Source organism: Erigeron canadensis, chromosome 7 (assembly GCF_010389155.1).
Source record: "Erigeron canadensis isolate Cc75 chromosome 7, C_canadensis_v1, whole genome shotgun sequence".
In the NCBI taxonomy this organism is placed as follows: Eukaryota; Viridiplantae; Streptophyta; class Magnoliopsida; order Asterales; family Asteraceae; genus Erigeron; species Erigeron canadensis.
In genome coordinates, this window is record NC_057767.1 from 29237089 (window position 1) to 29254991 (window position 17903).

Below are 17903 nucleotides of genomic sequence, written 5' to 3' on the forward strand. Positions count from 1 at the left end.
CGAATGTTACACTTTGTTTTCTCAAAGATGACTCTATGCGACACATCTGGCTAGGGATGTGCACGGGCTGAAACCCGACCCGACAAAACCCGACCTGACCCGCGACCAACGAAAGCATGAAAAATGGAACCGTGACCCGACCCGTGAAGGCCGGATCGGGTCGGTTAGGGTCATGGGTTTCCTTCACAATTTTTCGGTATTTGGCTTCACCAGACCCTTCCAACTTGTGACCCGCGAATGCACTAAAAACGTCACCTGCGACCCGGCTCATTAGTGTTTAGGGCGGGTCGGTTCGGGCCGGTTCTGGGCCGGGTCATGAGTTTCGGTCCAAATGCCCATCCCTACATCTGGCATAAAAAAGTCCAATAAAAATCGATAACTAGATTTAAACTCGAGCCTTACATTTTCCAAAGCATACTTATGTGAACCCATTGCTTTAATTGAATGTTCCTCACAAGTTAAAAGTATCATATCATATCTTGGTCGACAAAATTTTATTCTTGTTTTCCAATCCAGGTGTACATGATGGCTAGAAATGAATACGTGTTTTAAATTATAATTGTGTCAACTCACCAACATAATCTAAAAAAATGTCGAGTTATATTTTATTGACAAGATTTTGTTTTCTTTTTCTTAATTCCCAGTAATACAATAGTTAAAAAAATAAAATTTCTAAAATATGATGGTTAAATAAGACAAATAGTTTAGAAAAATAATCAAAAAAGTTAAAGAAAAATTATAAAAGAATTAGTTGTATAAACCAAAAAATTTATAAAATTTATAAAAGAATTAGTTGTATAAACCAAAAAATTATAAAAAAAATTAAGAAAATTGTTACCGAGACGTTCCATATGTTTGACAAACCCAAAAATAAAGGTATTTGACTACAACTACCGGCAAATAACGACGGTGGTGCCAAATAGAAAATGGAAGATCCGGTCACCGACGCCGATGATTACGCCCGCCACCGTCAAATTGTTCCCTTCATCGCTGACGTCACCCCAATTTCTCATTCCATTCCTCCTTCATCTTCATTTGGCTCTCATGGCGTCAACACAGTATATATACATATATACATACATATTCTTTTTTATTTTATCTCTATACATATGGCCTAATTGTTCAATGCATTTCACCAAAACATTATTATTATGACTAAATTGTGTAAATTTATTGATTATTTGGAATACATTGTGTGTTTTTAGTGTTTGATTTAGGTTTAAAGACTAATTATTTTTTGTTTCAAGTTTCAAATTTTTTTTTTTTTAAATTTGGGTTTTTTTTTATATAACAAAAGTTAAGTTTTACGCGAAAATGTAATGTATGTTATTTAGTTTGATAAATTTGATTGCATGTTCTGGAATTTGAATGATTGGAATTGTATGTATTTTGTGACTTAGTTTAAGTGTAAGAAGTTTGAGACATAAAAATAAGTTCTAAAGTCTATTACTTCGGGCTTTTGGGCATTGCAAATGGTGTTTAAGCGGTAACAACTTGTCACATTTTGAATTTTGAGGCTCTTATAAGCGTCGGGTGCCATTGCTTTGTTGACGTGGTGTTAAAAATGGTTCCGTGTCATCAGTTATAAGAAATTAAGAAGCATGATGCATAAATTAGAAATAGTTGGAAGTTGGAAGTTGGAGTGATGAAGATACTGGGTTTTGAAGTATGAAATAGATTTTTGGGTAAAGTTAGATACTTTTGACATGGTTAACACTTTTTTCTATTTGCTTCTCATTCTATCTTGAAAAATTGGTTTAATGAAGAAAAGCATTTGTGTCCCTAGATACATGCAGAAAAATGTTAAGTCTTGAGTGTCATGAAATTCCAGTTTTATATTGTGTACTGCATAACTGTTTGTAGTTTAAACTGATCTGACCACCGTATTAGATATTTTCTTGATTGCATTAACTCGAGAGAAACCAGAATATGTTGAAAATGTTTTTTTTTAATTGCGTTAACCCAATTTGACATTTAAATAGTATATATTGAATGCAAAGTTTTTTGGTGGTTTTATATTCCTTTCTCAAGTTGATAATGGTTCTCAACAAGCAGATTTGAACAAATCCCACATATGGTCACCAGGAAAGTTTAGGAAAGGTTCCCTTTTTGATTCTATAGTTTCTTATTCTTATATTTGGTATTCGAGTCGTTGTAAAATGTAGTATATCATGGAACGAGTGGCTTCAAAATCCACTCCTAGTCATGTAACTTTGAATTTCTTTTGCTAACGGTTGAATGATTTTCAACCTGTTACTAATTTTATTTAATAAATTGCTGTTCAAAAAAAAAAAAAAAGTTCAACCTCCACAAGTAGATACGGTAAAAACTAAAAAAACTAAAAACACAAGTTTTTTTTTTTTTTTTGATATAGATTAGGCATGGATCCTAACGTAAAAGATATGGGACCAAACTTTGCAAATAAAATTTTTAACTTTATTGTCATTTCCTCCTTTGAACTCTGTAGCAAGTTTTTTGACATTCTGGTAAACTACCAAATTTATCTATGTGTACCACTGTGTATTTACGAATAGCAAATAACAACTTGTAAGAAACATGATATATGGTGAATCTAGTGATAAAAGATGTATTCTGTTTGCACGTTATACATTCTAGGTATTGGAATTTTGACTTTATAGGCCAAAATAATGCTAATATATTCTATGCTCACTTTCTGAAAACTTATTGTTATAATTAGCATATTGTGATTAGAGTAACAAACTGTCTTTTCTCACTTATTTGTTTATAATCTTGGTTTTAGCCACTTTTAGGTGCATATATAATGATAGAATGAGCAAATATGATTAACATATAAGAAGATACTACAATATGCATTAATAAAAAGGTTTTAGAAGGGGTTGAACACTTGAACCTAGACTTTTGAGTCCAATTGGCCACGCCAGTCTCTCTTCGTGAGAGTTTTACCCAGTTCTAGTTTGTGTGGCGGCGGACTCAAACCTTGTGGATTAGTCAGCCGTACACCGGCCACCGTGGTTGCCCATAAGAAAAGCTACTACGCATTGTTTTTTGTATTTTCATGAACTTGTATCATTTCATAGTGTTAGTATTCTCTGTCTTTTCACGAATCCTCTAAATGGGTTGCAAGTAAGTTCTTTGTTAATTTATTGTCATATGGTGTTGTGTTGTTTTGAGTTAGAAATATGGTAAAATTTTGGACCAACAATAAAGGCTACACTTGAGACTGATCAACCATATGCCTTTAGATTATTTAGCATTTAGTTATATGCAATATGGGGTTTTTCTATATGCTATCTAGAAAACTGCATTTGCCAAACTTTGTCAACAAAATTTTTTGCCCCATTATCTGTATTATAATACCTTGCTCTTACAAAAGAAAAGGGAAATACTACAAGGTCTACAAATGATAATGCTAAGGGTTATTGCAGGCGTCTCCCACAAATACACTAAGCGTATCAAAGTTTACTCTGCCCGAAGGTTGGTATGTGAAAACGGTACCTCGTAAGAATACTACGTCTGGAATTATGGCTGACAAGGTAATTTAAATTGTTTTTTAACTTTATTTAATATAGTGTCACAAGATAGTGAAAGTTGTTAATTTGTTGTAGTTGAAACAATGCTATACATTCTAGGATGCAATAGATAGTTTTTTATATATCTCAATCTAAAGTGCCGATGCTTAGAATTAGGCCAGTAAACAAACCGAACGAACAAGACTTCGTTCATGTTCGTTTGTTTAACTTATCGAACGGTTCACGAATGGATAAACGGACATAAAGTTGTGTTCATGTTTGTTCATTAAGAAGATCGGCCTACTCATGTACGTTTGTTTGTGTTCATGACCAATTTTCATGAACATAAATAAATGAATACAAACGAACAAACACAAATGAACAAACATATAATTATAAGTATCAGAATTCAGATACATTATTACAAATATCCATCACCTAATTCCTAGTTATGATTCTAATATTAAACATTCATCTAATAAAAAAAGAGGTTAATATCCAAAAATCATTTCCAATATACATTGTTAAAAGCTTCAACTTCGAGCCTAACATCACACAAATACGCAATCACATTCTTTTATCATCCAGTCGTCCTGAGATAGCTAGGAAAAATATACATACTATTATGGTACCACTTTCCTATAAAAAAAACTAAGAAAACAATGAAAATATGTTAGGGTTTGAGTTAAAAGAAGTACTCCGTATTTATGTTTGACTTTTTTTAAAAGTATTGATGATAAGTAACGAACTCGCTAGAAACCCGAACTACTACCGAACACAAGAATAGTACCGAACAGGAAATTAAGTTAGCGAACAGGAAGATGCTAGAGTACCGAACTCGTATATATAACAAAGTACCAAACTCGCGTATGGGACAAAGTACTGAACTCGAATATATGACAGAGTAAACAGTGGAACTTGACAGATTGATACAGTGCAGAACCATGTACGAAATGGAAATAGCGAATTAGTAAAGTTGAGAACAAGTACCGAACTAGCAAACCATGAATACTAGCGAACTAGCATGCCAGAACTGTCGTATCCATCTCCCAAAATTCTGGAATCTTTGTAACAACATGCAAAAATCAAACTTGAAATCGGATCAATAAACCATCGTGAACCATTCCCATGAATCAATGAACCAGAATCACAAAATAAAAAAAATGGAACTTGAATTGAAACAGAATTCGAGTAATATAGAATTGGAATGGGAAATGAATTACGAAAGTTGAAAATATTGAAAGACGTGGATTGAAATGAGGCTTGAAAATGAGAAGGAAGAAGAAAGAACCAATTTAGTTCTGTTACCATAACAAAATCTAGAGAGAGAATTGAAAAATTATTCATTGTATTGATACAAATGAATTACCCATTAGGCTAAGTTAAACTAAAAAGTAAAAACATAAATAGCCTTCTAAGAATAAGTTTTGTAAAAGTATACACAAAAATACATTTACATAGTTTAGTAGTCTATAAACAAGAAGTTTGAATACAAAATATTCTGTAACATGTATTCTGCAATTATAAACATATTTTATTTTGATCGCTCATTGTATTAAGTATTTTAATTGATCATCTTGTGCAACTTAAAAAGGCTAATGCATCTACTTAAATTAGTTGGATCTTGGGTTTAATCACAATCAGTGAAACTGTACTATATCACGACCTTTTCAAATGGAAAATGGGTTATATCAGATCATTAGTTTATAGTATCATGATCTGCTCTGTTCCTTGCATGCTGGGGACGCTGCTCACGAATAATTGTTTTAGATATACCATCTGCCATGTGCCATTTTTCCCTTCAGTATTAGTACTTCTCCCCCCTCTTTTTTCTTATTTATACATAATCCTTTAAATTAGAAAAATCCCCCATGTAGAATCATAGAAGTAGTTCAATTTGTATTATAGCGAGCGCTAAATAGTTTTAATACTGTCGTGCAGTATTACCGTGATCCAGTAACAGGACGATATTTCCGATCCCTTAGAGCTGTTGAGAGATACATTACCTTAGGAACTATACCTCTAGACATCAGGGATTATCGTAAAAATATTGAGGGAGGCATTATTGAAGAAATTACACCTAGAAAAGCAAGGGCCAAAAGGCTAAACCGTCAGTGTGATGAAAAGGTTGATAGCAACAATACTGAAGAAGTAACACCCAGAAAAGCAAGGGCCAAGAGGCTAAATTATCGTCATCTTGTGAAGGTGAGCTCCATAGATGATTTGTTTGTACGGTGATGTTTGTATCAGGATGTCTTGTAGATTCTTAAACTTGTGTACAAGAACTTATGTTAATAATCATCATTTTCATTTTGCAGAATTCAGGCAGTCAGGATATGATTGTAGCCAGTGATAAGGTTAGCTTGAAACCTTCAGTCTTTGCAACTATTGGCTAATCTTGAGTGAAATAACTTCTGATAACATGCATATTTTCTTACTTTTTCTTTTCTTGTATCAATGTTCAACGTGTGTCTGCTCCTTACCTTTTCATTATTTTGAGTTGAATGGAAATGGGGCGGTCCTATCTGTTTCATTCTTACAAAACTAACATGTCTTTTGGTTTCTTTTAGAGGTTGCAATTTCTAGCCATATTATAGATGGGTTAATTTGGTTTTGTTGCAACTCTAACAAGTCAAATGGATATTCATAATAACTTAAGAGGAAAGGGACCAAATGGGTTGATTGGCTTGAAAGCCCCCCAAAGTGTATTCTTGAGTTGAAGCATAAAATCTTCTGATCAGTTTATTCGGAGAATAGATTACTATTGTGGTTGTATAATTTCAGTAACCATATTTGACTAAGTTATATATCAAAATTTTAATTTTTTGGACACAGTTTTTCGGGTCATTGCGACACATTCCTTTTTGTGATGTACAAAAAACTACCTGAATTATCTAAACCTGTTTTGACCCATTATGTACCCCCGCCCCAATCATTTTGCCACCTCATATTTCTGTTGCTTATTCTTTCCTACACTAGACATTCCCGATTGGCCACCTCCAATACACATACATTCTCTACAATATTTTGGATATAAAATCTAATGTGAGGCTATTGTGCATGGTATTATCATCACAGAGATTAGATTTGGAAGAGGATAAAGATAGTCAAAATCAGTTGGCTATTGTGTCTCCTACTAGTGTTTCGTCTCGATCGTCCTTCAAACTTCCTGAAGGTTGGGTTGTGGAGGAGGCACCTCGTAGATCTGGAAACTATGTTGATAAGGTAGCATTCTATTTCCATAACAAACATATCTTATAAATCTTTGTTTTTTTCTGAATTTTATTGGCCATATACCATATCCTCTAATCATATTATATCAAACATAATCTTTTACACATTAAAAAACCAGCTGAAAATTGCCTGTAATTTTATAATATGTATGGAGTATGTTTTGTAACTTATTAGTGATTACCAAATTATGGAATAAGTTTTGAAATTTGCCTAGTTATATCCTAAACGTCTCTCACCTTCGTACATACAGAAAAGAAGGAAATGAAAGAAAAACTGCAGCTTTTGTATATCCAAATTTTCTTATATCCCCCAAAAAAAGAGTCAGATGTTTCCTGAAATCATATTCAGTTATTCAAATTGATGCCCTTTTTTTTAATATCTTTCTGCTTACAGATTTTTTTGTTTTTCATTAGCTTCTTATGGTCTAATGTAGTCTTCGTTCTTCATCAACTCAAAATAGTTTATTCATTTTCTAACATCATAAAGCCAACCGAATACCAATCTCAATGTAGTCATCAAAGGAAAAGAAATAGGTTGATGTACAAGACAGACAGAGAAGGTCGAATTATATGGTAGAATTCTTTCTTTTGGGTTCCCGTACACCTTCGTTGCTAGAATGAGTCTCAAATTCTCGATATCTGACTCTACTATAAATCTGTATGCATGTAACAATAAATAAAGAAAAGAAATAAAACGTAAGTTAATTGTGCCCCTGTTTTAACCTGTTGGCTCATAGATTCATGTCTTAAGTCTTAACACCCAATGCAATAAGAAATTCTGTTGTTTGGGATGAAAAAATAAATAAACTAAACCCAAGTAATAGTAACAAACTGAAAATTGCAACATTTAATAATTAAAAGATAAAACTATATGGCCCTGATTTCATCATGTACAAAACCTGCTGTCTAGGCTTAATAAATAATGTAAACCCATGTAGTCAGTAGCCTAAAACTAGAGGTCAGGGGTTAAATCCTAGTCCCATGTTTCTTTAACCATTGCAGTATGCGGTTTACCTATTCTCATGTTGGTCATGGGACTGGTCAGCTATCCATCACAAGTTTTAATAAAGTAATAAGGGTAGCATTTATTCATATATATACAGACAAAAACTAAAAATTTCTTGTGTTAAATATTTTCAAGTTTTCCATCTATCAGTTTTTGGTATCTGTTAGGGTCAGTAGGGGAAATCGAACAGTTCTTTTCACAATTATGTTGATTTAAATTTGATGAGGATTTATTCACATGCGTTGTAATTTTCGTTTTTTGTTGTTAAATTCACAACCAAAATGGCCAGACTTTTACCACATGTTGTGCAGATTTACCATGAGCCTGGGACTGGACAGAAGTTCCGATCCTTGCTAGCAGTTCAGAGATACCTAGCATACCTGGAAGATAATTCACCATTATCAGTCGTACTAGAAGAAATCAAAGAAAACAATCTACCTCTTTCCAAGGCTTTCAAATTGAGCAGTTGTATAAAGGTCGAGTTCAATTAACTTATGTTATTATCTTGTATTTTACCGTTGCTTTACTGCTATAGAAGTTAATTTTTATCCGTTTATTTATGAACGGTTCTATCCGGGTGATGCTTTATCTTTATAGTGTTAGATGAGTAAAATTAAAAAGAAAGATAGCTAATAAAGAAATGGCTCAAATGGGTTAACACTAAAAAGTCATCTGATGTGTATTTCACTGCATATGTTAAAATATCCTTAATTATTGAAAATGCTGTTATTATTCATCATATTCAACTCACCAACCGTTTTCAAATTATGTAATAAAGTTTCAATAAAAAGTGCTTGCGGTCAACTCGATCTGAGCCATCTGACATTCTGACCATTATAATAACTTACTCATATTGGCCCGTCACCTAGCCACAGACTTGCTATCTTTGCCAGATCTGCTGACTATTGCTATCTTGTCTTATCTTAGAATTGCGGCTCATACAATTCATGGAAGACAAACTTGTCTAGAAAAGAGAAATCGTCAACGAGTGCCAGTCCTCCAGACAGAGTCAATTGGGTTATAGCTGGTAGAGCAGACACTTGGAATGCTTTTGCGGATGAGACGTTAGTTGTAGATTCTGTGAAGCAACAATGGAGAAACGCATTTATGATGGCCATCAACACCAAAAATATTACTCCACTTTCTGGGTAACAAGGTATTTGACTCTTGCGAGCATGTCACCATTTTTGACCCATCTACTTACAATAGGTAGATTCAATACTTGTCAGATGGGTTGAAAGTGGCCTGAAGGATTTTTCATGATTAAGAACTCCTAAATTTACCGTATTATAGAGCTGATATAACATTTTTGAATTATATTTGAAACACTAATTATTCACAAAAAAACATCAAAAAATTTGAACAGAAAGTGTTTCTAATCATCCCAACCGACCGACACTGAGAAGTTTATCTAACCTGATCGAACCATCCATGCTGCCACCTCTATTATTTCCTTTGTTTGGTTAGTATTGTGTTTGACCTCTGGCCAACTAAACCGCAAGGTCAGTCCACTGCTGTACAAACTCAAACCGGGTAAGCCTCTCCCAAAAGGATATGTGGCCGCACAAGGGTTATTTTACTAATTGTGAAACTAACGTGGTCAGTGGTTGGAAGTTTTTCTCATGTTCATCTTATCTGAACTGCTTTCCATGTTTTATTTATTCAAGAAAACATGTTTGAAAATAATCACTGTCCTCAAATGTTGATCATATGTCTTGCATTTCAGGTTTGGTTCTGAAGCTGAGACTATGTTACGTATAATATCTTCCGAATGGATTCTCTTGTGTTGACAGGTAAGTCCTGTGCTCTTCATCTAGGCTTTTCAATCGGGCAGGTGTTATGCTTCCTTTGATTCAATTTGTCGCATGTTTACTTAGCTTTGTCATATCTTTATGTGGAAAGCACATGAGATTGTTTCCTTGATATCATTGTCATCTACGTCATCATCATTATATAATATGATTAAACATTAAAAGCAACTATTTGGATTTCTTTCATCAATGGGAAAACTCTGGCTGGAATTCAAAGGTCATAAAAAAACAAATTATTCCCAGAAATAGATATTTTACTTAGAGATGGCAGAGTGGGCGGTTCAGGCAGGTTAGCTAACATGTCATAAGGGTATGGGCCTAAATGGGTCAATATAATGTGCAGGTTGAAACAGATTCCAACAACTTTTGTGTTCTGTAAATTATTTATGTAATAAATGTGATTACAAAATCGTTATTATTTGAATAATTGAATACTCTGTATGACTATAAGTTAATACGTGACGTTATATGCATATGAGTACTCGTTGGGCGACTTTAACCTGTTCAACCTTTTCAACCCATTTCGACCCATTTCATTTCTAGTTGATTTTTTTACATTTGAAATGTATGGCCCGTTATAATTAAAGTACATGAATCAACACATTTCCATGTATATAGATTTAAAGTGCCACCTTTAGTTTTACTGTTGAATTAAGTATATATAGTTTTAAGTGTTGAATCCATGGTGACTTTCGCCCTTTATGGCTTCAATTGACGCAGTGAACTGATCCTTGTTTTTTGTGTTGATTTGTGATGCTAAGGCTTGAATCTGCTGCTAAATTCGTGGTGGGTTGCAGTTTAGAGTGAATCCATAGATGATGTTGTACTTGTACAGTAGTGTGTGTTAAATTGACATGTTACATCTGATTTTTAACGTCAAATGTGGATGGTTAACTTTAGAATAAAGCTTAACTTACCTACTCATTTAATTGCTTTTCTATGGTCAATTCTTAAAAGAAACTTAATTGATCCCTTTTTACTTGATCTTTCCACTTAGAGAAGAAGGAATCTTAGGATTAGTGGTGATGTATTAGATGCTAGATATTACATATTGTATTAGTTCTAGCCTTCTAATGTCTATTTTATAATTTACTAGCATGGTACCCGCGCGTTGCAGCGGATATCAGGCTTGTGTGTGAATGGTGTGTGTGAAATCATGTAAGGGAGCCCGTGTGTGCAAAGAAAAGAGTTTTGATGGTTTGTCATGTTTTGGATTTAAGGTTGTTTTTCATGGGGAGGGTAGTTTAGACATTTCGCCCCATGTAACTTTTAACATGGGAGACTATTTCTTTTATTATATAATATAGAAGTATAGATAATATCATAATACCAATTCAGAATAATATCCCTAAGGGGTTCCCTTAGGAATGGTATCGAGGGTCATGAATCGTGATTCGAGTTTCGCATATTGTCTAATTGAATGTCACTGTGGGGTCTTTGAACTATTCCTGTTAAAAAAAGTGATATTAACAATAAATATAACCAAGTCAGCATAACGTATTATTGTATACTATTATGCATATTGCTGTATTTGTTATACATTGATGACCCATGTGTATTACAAGCACATATGCAATACAATCAAATCAACTGTCACTGGTCTATAAGTTATTTTTTTGGGTGACAATCATGTTGACAGGTTCGTTCGCGTGTGATGAGTTACTAGCAAAAATGTTTGGTTCCGTCGAACTACTCTTAACATCTCTTTGAAATGAGCAACTGTTTACTAAGGACCAATGAACACGTTTGTGAAAGGCCATGTTCGAACATCAGACACGAACGTATCTAGGAAAGGCTTCCTTTCTAGACCCACAACAATTAGACGCTAAGAAAATGATGCCGCAAAGACATCCATTAAGCTTAGTCAAGCCTTATAAGATTGAGGATAATCGAATTAACTTCTTTTTGTAATCAAAACTTTTTAAAAGCTGATCATCGTTTAGTACAAGTGTACAACATCTGACAAATTATCACAGACACAATAATTATCTTATTAGTATATGTGTTAATATGTATTCATAATCTAGTTATGTATAAAAAGCGTGATCAGCGCAACATGATGACTTAGATCGAGAGTGATTGACAACTACAAAATATAGTATGATGTTGAAAACAATCTTATAATATTTATCTGACCTTAGAGTGATTGATATTTATATGCCGTTATCTATTTTTTTTTTAAATAAAAAAAGCCTAACAATTACTAATTTTCCTTATCTATATTATACTACGTACGAGTAATAAAGTATTTGATCAGTGACTCAAGATTCATGAATTTTATTATCTTACACTTGTATTGAATATTTCTAACAAAATCTAATGTTAAATGAATTAGTCAACTCAGATTCAAATTGATACAAACAATTTGAAATTCTCAACATATAAAAATGTGAAATTCTCAAAACCAGAAATCATTATAACCCCATCTCTACAAATATCACTTTTAGCCGTGTCTCTATAATCAACAACCTGAAATACATTTCGGTAGTCGTACATTGCACATACACACCTACAACGCATGTAAGACTATGAGAAGCAAGGTTTTCTTTTAGGGTTTCTCATAGGGGCGTCTTGCGACATGTGTCAGCCTAGTCATCAAGGGGTGTTCCATACTTTTTATGGGAGTAAGGCTTTCCTTTAGGGCTTCTCATAGAGACCCATAATTTAACTTAATACGAGTATTAATATTATATATAAAAAGGACAAGAAAAAGTAGACAAAAGGAGATGTTTTTTGCATGTGGGCCTCATGAAAGATTCCTTCCTCTCTTTCATTTCACCCGTCCATTTTCTCACCCCCCCATCCATTTTCTCTCTCCAGAACGCCCCTCGGGGCAATGTTCCGGGCGTTCCGGAGCTAAAAAGTGGAAAAGGAGCGCCTTGCTCCGATTAGCCTAAGGAGTCTTAGATTTTTGAATTTTTAAGAACTGTGATACTTCTATCTTTAAAAATGAAATTATTTTGGACATTTATGTTTAATCCATTAAGAATTAAATATACACAGACAGAATGTACACATATGTATTTACCAGCTGCTGGTCATCATCAACCTTAACTGTATGTATTAAACTGAAGTTATGAATTTTATCTTCAAATTTGATTTACACTGAAAGTTAAGTATCTTTAAAAGCTAACATTATGCATTGTATAAGTATTATTTTGCTTTAATGTAAAGCTATAGAACTCAAATTTTAGCCACATCTTATACGCTATATATAACACAAACAAGCCAAAAATCATCTGTATCAATTAGGTTCGTTTATTTAATCAAATATGTAAAGTATTATTTAACAATTTAAGACTTTCAATTCATTTAACTATATATATATATATATATATATATATATATATATATATACGTATAAAAAGGTCAATATATATATATATATTTGTACCAGCGTCGGCTTAAGGTTTTTGGTGGTTATAAACAAGATCAATTTTAGAGCCTAATTCATTAACATACTAATTAAAGTAAACAAATAAAACAAAAAAAAAAATAGCTCCATTACTGGTAAAAAGAGTGTAGAGGTTGATGCAAAACCAATTAAAGTGTTATTGTAATACATGCATATTGTATAATGATATTGTCACAAAGTCCAAACACTAAACTTACTATACAAAAATTTGAGGCCTTAAATTTTTGATACATAAAACGGTTATTTCCCGTACAACTATAGAGCCGCCTATGATGTGTACCAAAAATCGGAATGAGAAATGTTCATAGTTTAATGTTTAAGACGGAGGTCTTTTAAAGCTTACTAAAAGTTTTGAAATTATATAACAAAAGCTCCGATACTTACTTTATAATATATACATATAATATAATATATAAACGTGGGAAACATTTTAGACTTTCGTTACATTTACTTAAAAATCTTAAAACATGTACTTTTATATATGAACATTCAACATTCCCTGGTCCTAAAATTGAAAGAATCCCCTTTTGATTTGACACGGAAAATTTTTTTTCCCCTAGTGTCTCATGCCACGTATGACATATTTATTTAAACCCCATAAAACATCCCATTGCTAAATGTTTTCTGCCACACGTGGCACGTGGGATGTGTCCCTTAGTTCATACTCAATCATCATCATGCTACAAATATATAGTGCCAATATATCGACAATGAATGACTTCTTTTTGGTTTTGAGTTTTGCCCAAGTAAGTGTTTTGGTGCGTCTAAATAGGCTTAAAAATGTGTATAATAGGAAGAATGAGAAATATGTTTAAAAATAAAAAAAATGGTTCATTAAGAAAGAAAAATGTGTAAGTTCATATATTAAAACTTAGAATGAAAATAGCCTATTTTATACTCTTTTGAAAAATATGTATTTCGTTCGAACGGTCTCGTCGTTTCGTTTTTTGGTTGTGTCACAAATGTAACACTCTTGACACTGCTTTTTTCGGTTTCCTTGTTAGCTTCATTGTATTGCCTAACCGAAAAAATCACTTTGCCACGTCAGTTTTGGTTGGGCTCCTTTATAAATCATATGTTTGTGTAAATAAATTGTTTAAAATTGATGAAGTATTGTTGACAAGAACATATCAGTTTAAACATCCTGAAGGTACAATTGTATAAAATTGACGAGCAATTGACAACGTCATCATGAATCAGCCAAAGTGTCGGTTTAATATTTGACTATTTGAAAATTCTAAATTAAAATAATCCGTACGTTGATTAGTCTTGTTGATAGATTAGTCAACCAGTCAATCAGCGCATATTCCAAACCCAAGTATTTGCTTTTACCAATAATGTTTCGTTACTTTGATGATATGCATAATATGATTGAAAAAATAACGCATAACAGATAGATTGGTTTTAGGAACCAAAAGTAGACTTGTATATGTTAAATGAACTTTTGTTGTCTATACTCTATAGATCATCCTGAGCGAATAAATTAAACCTGAAACTTTCTTTTACAAAGTAACTTCTTTAAAATCACAAATTCACATTAAAATATCACTAAGGCCGTTCATAAGAAATAATCCTTTTCAATATTTTTCAGTTATATAAAGAGCTAGTTTAACAAATTTTATGATGTCATGTAAGTGTATTTATGATGAATCATTACTTGACAAGAAATAAAGAAATTGAAAAAGAACTGATTCCGAGAAAATGAAAATTGTTAACGTGCCGTAACAAGCACGGGACCTGTCCATTGAAATAACAACTATATTCCTTTGGAAAAACTTCCACAATGACTCGATATATACTTTCCTAATTCGGTAATACTTTCCCTCCAAAAGACCAATTAGTATCACACATGCCAATATTACTTCGCATCTATCTCGCCATATTTTAAGCAAAATGAGATTATATACGGTTGTAGTTTTTTAGTGACACAGATAATTAAGCTTTTTAAGTGGCTTTGTAAATAAAACAAAATTATACCCGCACAATACGTGTGGGTAAATGTCTAAATGACTTCAACGTAGAGACATGATTAAAACCATTCTCATTCACAACTCAACCCAACTGTACTATTCATTAAAAAACTCATTTCTCTTTCTTATTCTTACCCAAACAAACTAAATCCAACTTTTACACTCCCATTAACAACTCAATCAAACATTTTTCAATAATAAATAATAATGTTTTCTAATTAGGTTTTTTTAAGTTAAAAGTAGTTTTAGATAATTAGGAATACTCTTTTTATCTTAAAATTTCAAGTTATTATTATCATATAAATTAGTTAGATCTATTTTGTATTCATCATACATATTTTACAAAATAAATAACATAATTTTAACTATAAACATTATACTGGAAATTCTATTATATGTGAGTTTAATAATTAATTGAAAAGGCAAAAGGAAAAAAAAATAAAGAAAATGCATATTCATAATATATACGTGTACTAATCTGTAGCATTGGATATTGAAAGATTTGAAATGCAATCTCATATACATATTAAAAAATCCTCCGACGTATCGTTGGTCTACCGAATAAGTTGGTGGGGTTTTAAAGCATCTCTTATTATTTTACATTTTATCTTGTGAACGACTAAACAAAATATTTCCCGATGGGGATGGTCTAAGGGTCACCGAGTCGGAGAGTATTGTAAGAATGATATCTAACTAAAAGTATGACTAGCTACTTCTGACAATAACTGTGCTTTTATTGTCAACGAATTCGATCATTAATATTGAATTTTTTATTTTAACGTTCGTGTCACGGGACGGCTAGCCGTTACATCCATACGGGCGAGCAGTCACTAGCGACCGATCCACGAAGTCAGAGACCACAGGGGAGGGAAAACCCACCAATTTAACCGCTACAGAAGACACAACGTCAAATTGGAAGTAAAACCTCGCCTGCTCAGACTCGAACCCTAGTCTTCCAGGATCCAAGTATCATTGCAAGACTTTGGAATGCCACAGGGGTTTTTAACCCATTGTCTATCATTAAGCCAAATGACGTACAATATTAGTGGTTTTTATGTTTTAAAAATTTTAAAGTTTATATCATATCTAAATGCCTTATTAATAGGGAAAATTTTAATGAAATAGAATGAAGTAGAGAAATGAGTCTGAGAGGTCTTGGATTCAAATCCTGGTATAAACCAATTAAAATTCACATTATGAGTTTTCTTTGGAATTAGAATTGGATATATAAGGAGCATGGTTGTAAAACTCGGCCGATCCAGCCGATTTCCAAGAATCGGATCGTGGATCGGCACCTCAACGAGTCGATTCAAGCTAGATCGGCCTCAAAAATCGGCCAGCGACGGTCAACGGCGATCAACGACCAACTTCCGGCTAACATGGTTAAACTCTGACCAAATCAGTCAAAATCCGACCAAATAGTTGCTAGATATGAAGTTTATGGACAAAAAGATGGTAGTTTTAGTAGTAAAATATGGCAAAAAAGGGGGATTGGGGCCGTTTTTGAAGATGAAGAGAAACCAAGAGACAATAGAAAGAGAAAGAAGATACACGACTGCTGTAGTATGCTTTGTGGTACCCTAAATTTACTTTTTATTTGTTGAATGGGTCACATTTTTCAATTAATAATTTTGTTTACTTTTTTACCTTAAATTTACTTTTTTATTTAAATTTCTTTACTTTTAATTAAATAACATTCTTCCAACTTTTATTATGGTGAACTTGCATATTAAAGATGTTTTTAACACATATATTAACCAATATTACGTTTAATTTTGAGATTTGAAGTATTGTGTTAATAATTTAAAGAGTTAATGACACAAATCGTCCTGTGGTTTACCTAAATAGCCACCTTTCATTCTTTAAAATCAAAAACCTTAAAGACAGTCCTTTATAGGAGGATAAGGTTCACGTTTGGTCCTTTGATTATTTGACCGTCAACTTCTCTCTGTTAAACCCTTCACGTGCCTCTCATGTGAGGGGTATTCTAGTCATTTCCACTCTAAAGGACGATACGTGACTATTTAGGTAAACCACAGGGACGAATTATGTCATTAACTATTTACAAAAACCTGATATTTTTTTCATCTTTTTGTTTCATTTACTTAAAGCCTGGATATTCTACAATTAAATACATATATACACATACATAAACATATTAATACATATATCTTTATTTGAAGATCAATCTATCCAATTTCATTCATCCATTCAAATGAAGTGGTTGTCATTAATAAAAGGAATAGAACACAACAAAAAAAATGAATGAAGATGCGGATACCACCATTTTCTTGCCAACCACCACTGGGCTTTTTCAGGCCATCAGACTGTCGAATCTTTCAGGCCATCTGCTATATATATCTAAATGGTGACGACGGAGATGGGGAGGCCGACGTTATGGTGATCGGCTTTTATAGATTTAGGTATAGATCTGGATATAAATATCGATCTAGGGTAGGGTGTGGTGGTCGGTTTTTGGTGGTGTGGTGATTAGCGGTGCCGGTAGTGTGGGTCTGATATGGTAGGTAGTTTTCCGATAGGGTGATGGAGGTGTGGGGTAGGTATTGTTGATGTTGATGTGCAACGTGTGATTTTCCGGTGAGGTAGCCAGGGACTCCAAAAACAGTTTCTGAAAAAGGTACAAACTGTAACTTAAAGAGAGAGAGAAAATGATAGAAAGAAAGGGTGACAGAATGAGATATATGAAAAATTTAAAGATATATGTATAGATTTAAACTCAAGAAAGAGATAGAGGGTGACAGATGTATGGATATTTTTATGTATATGTATAAGAAGATGTGTTATAAAGGTTTAAAGGGATTCTGGAAGAAAGAGAATGATTTTTTTTTAAATATTAAAAGAATTAATTACACCTTTTAGTTTTTGTAAAGAGTTAATGACATATATCGTCCATGTGGTTTACCTAAATAGTCACGTATTGTCCTTTAGAGTGGAAATGACTAAAATACCCCGCACG

At 33.0% G+C, this 17903-nt stretch overlaps 1 protein-coding gene across 3 annotated transcripts; it reads left to right on the top strand.

Annotated features, from left to right (window-relative positions):
• Nucleotides 1–869: 869 nt before the first annotated feature.
• On the top strand, nucleotides 870–11608 carry LOC122608733 (methyl-CpG-binding domain-containing protein 7-like). 3 transcript variants are annotated; one of them, XR_006325312.1, is made up of 9 exons: nucleotides 870–1058; nucleotides 3408–3515; nucleotides 5433–5696; nucleotides 5810–5848; nucleotides 6570–6716; nucleotides 8042–8206; nucleotides 8658–8886; nucleotides 9457–9523; nucleotides 11181–11608. XR_006325312.1 is itself a non-coding variant. In XM_043781828.1 (8 exons), exons 1-7 carry the CDS (start codon nucleotides 927–929, stop codon nucleotides 8880–8882), a joined length of 1080 nt encoding a protein of 359 aa, XP_043637763.1. In that variant the 5' UTR covers nucleotides 870–926; the 3' UTR covers nucleotides 8883–8886; nucleotides 9457–9709. The 3 variants fall into 3 exon arrangements, 1 of the variants encoding a protein (XP_043637763.1); XR_006325311.1 differs by lacking the exon at nucleotides 11181–11608 and adding an exon at nucleotides 10303–10465; XM_043781828.1 differs by lacking the exon at nucleotides 11181–11608 and having other exon boundaries at nucleotides 9457–9709.
• Nucleotides 11609–17903: the final 6295 nt, after the last annotated feature.